The sequence below is a fragment of the Panthera onca genome, chromosome D2 (assembly GCF_046562875.1).
Source record: "Panthera onca isolate mPanOnc1 chromosome D2, mPanOnc1 haplotype 2, whole genome shotgun sequence".
Taxonomy (NCBI): domain Eukaryota; kingdom Metazoa; phylum Chordata; class Mammalia; order Carnivora; family Felidae; genus Panthera; species Panthera onca.
The window spans coordinates 57,190,770-57,196,995 of NC_138349.1; the positions used below are offsets into that span (position 1 = coordinate 57,190,770).

General features: G+C 52.2%; 1 protein-coding gene across 1 annotated transcript in view; it reads right to left on the reverse strand.

The window, feature by feature from the left end:
• TSPAN15 (tetraspanin 15) overlaps positions 1 to 5,424 on the reverse strand; it is a 49,776-nt gene extending 44,352 nt beyond the window's left edge. The window contains exon 1 of the mRNA XM_060642550.3: positions 5,178 to 5,424. Coding sequence (XP_060498533.1) covers positions 5,178 to 5,273 — 96 coding nt within the window. The 5' untranslated portion in view covers positions 5,274 to 5,424. The remainder of the gene's footprint in view (positions 1 to 5,177) is intronic.
• Between the last annotated feature and the right edge of the window lie 802 nt (positions 5,425 to 6,226).

Sequence of the window (6,226 nt, forward strand, 5' to 3'; positions counted from 1 at the left end):
ATGGTCCCAGCAACTCTCTACTATCACCCATTTTACAGATAAAGCAATTGAGGCACATAGAAATTAGTGCCCAAGTCACTCAAATTATAAATGCTAGAATTGGGATTTGAACCCATGCAGCCTGATATAGAGTCCACACTCTCAAACATTAAACTATAGGAAATATAGGGGCGCCTGGGTGGCTCAGTCAGCTGAGCATCCGACTTCGGCTCAGGTCATGATCTCGCGGTTTGTGAGTTCGAGCCCCGCATCGGGCTCTGTGCTGACAGCTTGGAGCCTGGAGCCTGCTTCGGATTCTGTGTCTCCCTCTCTCTCTCTGCCCCTCCCCCGCTCATGCTCTGTCTCTCTCTCTCTCTCTCTCTCTCTCTCTTTCTCTGTCAAAAATAAATAAACATTAAAAAACGGGAAAAAAATTAAAAAAAAAACTATAGGAAATATAAAGAATCACAAGCCAAGCTATGATAACGGCGTCCATCCTTGGAGAAGGCAAAGAATTAATACTGCCCGTGGCACTTCTTACCTCCCCCACTTAGCCATGCCCACTTCCTTCCCACTCACCCCCCAACTCCTTTTCTTCCTGGTTAGTCAACATTCCCCAGCCCTGACACCCTTTTGTACCCGACTGGAAATTCTACCGCATTGTCAAGGCAACAGGCTCATGCTTTCTAGATGGCCCGTGTCTCCATGATCAGCCCAGCCCACTCTGCAGATTCAAAGCCTCAGCAATTCTGACCACCGCTGGCTACACACCCAGCTCAGCCCCTGATCCAGGTGCCCTCACCTCAGGTCCTTACAAGACACAAGTTCGGACCTGACCACCTTAATGCAACAAGCTTTTCCCGAGCACTTCCTGTGTCCCCAGCCCCAAGACCAGCATACGGAAAAGGATATGAATGAGCTGCGTCCCTGACCTCTACGAGCCCACAGTCCAACAAGGAAAAACAGTCGTGTAAATGGATCTCTAGGATACCCTGTGGTCAACGCTAAAATTAGAGATGTGTCCCCAGTGGGTTGAGGGCACATGTGTCAGAATGATTCACACTGCATGGTCGGAAGAGGAGGCTCCAAAGTGCCTCTGGGTGAGCTCATTCCTCACGGAGACATGCTCAGAGACCTACAGGAAGGAGCACTGAACTGGGGATATGGAGATGTGGGGACTCACACCAGCTTTGCGGAGGGACCCTGAAACACGCCCTGGGCCCCGAGGTCCCCATCTGAAAACAAGGGGGACCCCAGGTGTGGGACAGGAGCTCCTGTAAGTGATCAAGGTCATATTCACCTTGACTCATAGGCTGAGAAACGTCTTCATGGCTCACTGCCCTTCCCATCCTGCCCGCCGCATCCAGGAGCAAATCTGTCTTGGCGTCAGTTTGTCTTTCCGCCTCTCAAACACTTGCCAGCCTGCCTTTTGAACACAGAACTCAGGTCCACAGCCTACATCACCCGAAATACCCAGCCAGGATTTAATAACGTTTTGTTTTCCCTGCACTATTTACCATTACAGTTACATGCTATTTTTGATGATGCATTTTGGTTTCCCATTGGCAGTGATGACATACATAAAGCCTCCTTTGGAAAAAATTTTAACATTAAAAAGTGAGTCAGTTTAAAGTAATATCGTAGATAACACCATAATTGGTATGAACTCTATGTAGGGCAATTTAACAAACATCAAAATTTTAAACACACATACAAAAACAGGCAAAGCGGTTCTAGGCTATTTGATATTCTGACTGTGATTACCGCCGGAGGGAAGGGGTGGTGACGGGGGTGGGAGCAAGTGAGGGGCTTCTGGCTTCTGCTTCCGGTTCTAGCGGTTGACCTGGGGGCTGATGATACATGTGTGTTCACTTAGTAAAAATCCATCAGGCTGTGTCCACTTATCATCGGTGCATTTCTGTACGTCGATTGTACATTCACATATACCTCAGGCCAGTTCTCCTTCTAGAAACTACCCTGCAGATAGACACACACGGGTGCAAAATGACACATTCAAAGCTGCTCATTGCACTGCTGTTTGCAGTAACCAAAGACTGGAAACACCCCGAGTTCCCCAGCTGAGGACTGATTGAATGAGTTTGGGCACAGCCTACAGTGAATTCTATCTCGTCATCAGACCGAATGAGGCAACCACTCCCGAATTCGCTCCCGAATTCGCATAGACTTCAATTTAAGTGAGAAGGGAAGGGCAAAACTGTGTATAATGTGCTACCTTGTATGGGGAAAAAAAGAATACATAATACATGCACATGTTCATGCCTAGGGCATCCCATGGCTAGAGTATTATCTTAGAAGAAAGTGACAGGAAACTGACCAGGGCAGAACAGGGGAGAGGGGCGGGAGAGAGGCTTATCACCAATGACTGCTCTTTGATAGTATAAAATTTTGCACAGTGCCCTTGCATTTTTTATCTGATAATAAGTTCTAAAGCAAAAAGTCTTACAGAAGGTGCCTGCCTCTGGTGAAACTTATGGTCCCTTCTAGACCTAAAGACTGAGTTGAAAGTGTTACTACTTTGAGCTTATAAAACAAGTAACCCCTGACCCCACCCACATCCCAAGGGATGGTACCAGAGCTAATGGGCCTTCCTAAATGGGTCTCCGATTAACAGCAAGGCCAGTCTAGGACAAATTACTCACTCACACTGGCCTCCGCCCTGCAGAGAAAATCTGGCACCTGGAGCTGCCCTGGCAGAGCCTGCAGGTGGCTGACCTTGGCATGGGTGGGGGAGGTTTTTAAGCAGAAACACTTCCAGGAATGGGAAGTCAAGGATTTAGTAAGGCAATCTCAGTTGACTAGAGAGGAAAGATTCTGAGTTCTGAGTCCCAGCTGGCCCCAAGAGAAGCAAAGCAAGGGCCATTGAGTGGTCTTCTCTCCAGGCTACAGGGACAGAGACAGAACAAGGCTTGAAAATTCGAGTTCTGGAGCGCCTGGGTGGCTCAGTTGGTTAAGCATCTGACTTTGGTCCAGGTCATGATCTCACAGTTCGTGAGTTTGAGCCCCGCGTCGGGCTCTGTGCTGACAGCTCAGAGCCTGGAGCCTGCTTGGGATTCTGTGTCTCCCTCTCTCTCTGCCCCTCCCCTGCTTGCACTCTCTCTCTCTCTCAAAAATAAACATTAAAAAAAATTTTTTTAAAGAAAATTCGAGTTCAGTTGTACCTGTGTAACTTTCTTTTGTACAGCACTAGTCACACCCACATGTCACTATCTCCCCATATCACGAATCCTAAAAACAATCCAATGAGGTGTGGGGCAGGGTATCAATTGCCCATTTTATAGATAGGAACATGGAGGTGCAAAGGAGGTTAAGAGTAAGAGACTGGTCAATGATTACATCGGGAGGGTGGCAGTGAAGCCAGAAACACAGCCCCCACCTTCTGGCTTCTGATCTTCCCACCTGCCCCCCACCATCAACCTTAGCCTTCTCTCAAATGTGACCTTCAGAGAGTAGAGCTCCTGTGGCCTGACAAGCAAGGAGCAGGCAAAGAATCCAAGAATCAGAACCAAGGGGCCTATGAGACCATCTGGCCCCACAGTTTATAACCCTGACTACAAATCAGAATTACCTGGGGAGCTTAAATAAGTTTAAATAAATATCTGTGCCATGGCCCAGGTATCCGTAGAGTTTTTAAAAACCTCTGGTTGGTGCTGATGCACCTTTGGGAGAGAATGACCCCCACCCCAATCCCACATACAACCTTCTGCCTCCCTGGAGCTTCCACCTTCCTCTGCTCCATCCTCTGGCCCCCAAATGTACTGCTCATCTCTCTTCCACATTACCTAGAACCAGGGAACTGGATTGGGAATTGGGCTGAGCCTCGTCCTCCAGACAGGCAAGTATTGAACAGCTGAGACCCCAAACAAGGAAGTGACTTGCCTAAGATCTCCCAGTGAGTCAATAACAGAACAAGACTAGAATCTGGATCTCTTGACCACCAGGCATCATCATATCCATTGAGGGGTCAAGTGGAAAGCCAGACCTGTTTGCTATCAGGCAGATCTAGCTGTTCCTGCTAGCAGAATAGATCCAGCGAGGGGCCCCAAGAGGAGAATGGGAATGGGGTGTGCATATATTTCAGGAGGGATGGGAGTGAGCGATCTCCCCTGCAGTCCCTGTAGCATAGTTTTGGGGGGGGGGGGGCGGGAGGCAGGAGACTATCCTAGAAAGGCAAGGTTCAAGCTGGCCTCTAGAAAGAGGTCCTCGTTTCTAGGTGAGGGTCCAGCCTAGTCTGAAATCTTCATGAAGAAATCAGTCTCTGGGGACAACTTACCAGGAGGGCCCAGCTTCCCAGGCCACAAGAGTAATCATGGCTCACACTTGAGCTTTTCACTGGTCCCTGGGCTCAGCACTATAACTTGGCCTATTTCATTTAATCTCCACGCCCATCCTAAAAGTTAAATATAATTACTGTGTCTGTTTGCAGATGAAGAAACTATGGCCTAGGGAGTTTAAGTAACCTCCCCAAGATCACTCAGCCAGAAAGTGATAGTGGCAGGGTTTGAAGCCTGATTCATGTCCGACCACTAACACCCTGCCTCCCAGCAATACACAAGAGGAGGTAAAACTCAGTGGCTGCGAGAAGTTACCCAGCATCCAGGAGCTGCTGGAGACCTCCCCAGACGTGGTCTGGTGGAATCCTCCTAACCACTCCTCACCAAGGACAAGTCACGCCCATTCTACTTCCACCGAAAAAGGAAACCGAGGCACAGTGGGGAAGCATCTCGCTCTGAGGCATCTGCAAGAAGCTAGTGCGGACAGGACGGGGAGTCCAGGTTTCCCGCCCAATCCGGACCACAAGCTGATCGGGAGGCAAAGTCTAACACTGGCCGGGCGGGTGGGCGCGGCCAACCAGCTAACCCAGGCCTAGCGCACCCCATGCGCAACAGACGCGGAAAACCAACGCTCTGGGCAGGTGCACACAGGTGAGCCAGGTAGCGCTCCTTCGTTGTAGTCAACTGTCTCTATCGCTCTGGTCCCACCGGCTGCTGAAATTCAGGCTGAGCCGGGTGCCAGAATTTCCTGGTTCCCAGTGAAAGTGAGACGAGAAACTAGGCGTGCCCTCCCCGCGCCCTCCCTGGAGCAGCCAAGTCTGGACCCAACCCCGATTCGGCGTGGGAGCGATCCAGGGAGTGTCGGCAACCCCTCCTCCATCTCAGGACCCCTGTGGGGTCACTCACCCAGAACACCGTGGAGTAGATGACCAGCGAGAACTTGAGCCAGAGGTAGGAGAGGCGCGCGCAGTAGCGCACCTGCTCTGAGTCCCCGCGGGGCATCCTGGATACTGTCCGCGGGGCTGCGGGGCTCCGGGGCTCCCGAGTTAGGTCCCTCGCCGTGAGCAGCCCCACCTGCGGCTGCCAGCCGGGCCGCGCGCCCCGCCACCGGCGCTCGCTCCGGGACTGACATCTGCTAGCCGCAATCACAGCCCCGGCTGGGACCAGCCGGCCCAGCGGCCAATGGGCGCGAGGCCCCGGCCCCGCCCTCTGGAAGGGGGCGGGCAGGGGGCGGGGCTGAGGCCGGGGCCCACCCGAGGAAAAGGGAGCGGAGGGGACAAGGGTTAGGCCAACCGGGTCCCGTGCAACTCGGGTGAAGCCTGTGCGAAGTGAGCGGAGGGGGCCGTAGGAGAGCGTGCACGGTTGGACGCTGGGGAGAGACCAGGCGTACCTAATTCGGGGTACAAAGAAATGCGTGCTTCCCAATGTTGTCAGGAGAGAAGACTGTACGAAAAGGGCAGGAACTAACCGCGAAGGTGTTAAAAGTGTGCAGATGAATGTGCACAACGTGAATGGAATAAGGCAGTGGAGGCGCTCAGCCTGAGTGGGGCGGAGGACAGAAATTAGTTGGGAAGGTGCGGCAAAACCAGGGTGGGACTGAGGGGTCCTCTTGGAGCTGGGGCCACAAGTTCACCTTTGTCACAGATCTCCACCAGCCTTTTTCCAGCAAGCCTCCGGGAACCACCTTCTCTGAGGCCGGTGGAGTTCCCAACCTTGCCCCGAGGGCCCCCCTCCTCTGGGAAGCGCTCCCCCATCCATCCTCAGGCCAGGTCCGAGACCCCTAGCGCAAGCTTGGCCCCCGATCTGACCCAGCCTCTTCCCTCCCTGCGTTTCCTCTGCCTGGGGTCAGAATCTGTCTCCCATGGCCCCATCTTGTCTCATCGCTGTTTCATTGCCAAGCTCAGCCTGGGGCTCGGGAGTCAGACAACCGTTTGTGGCATTCGGTAATTAAATGT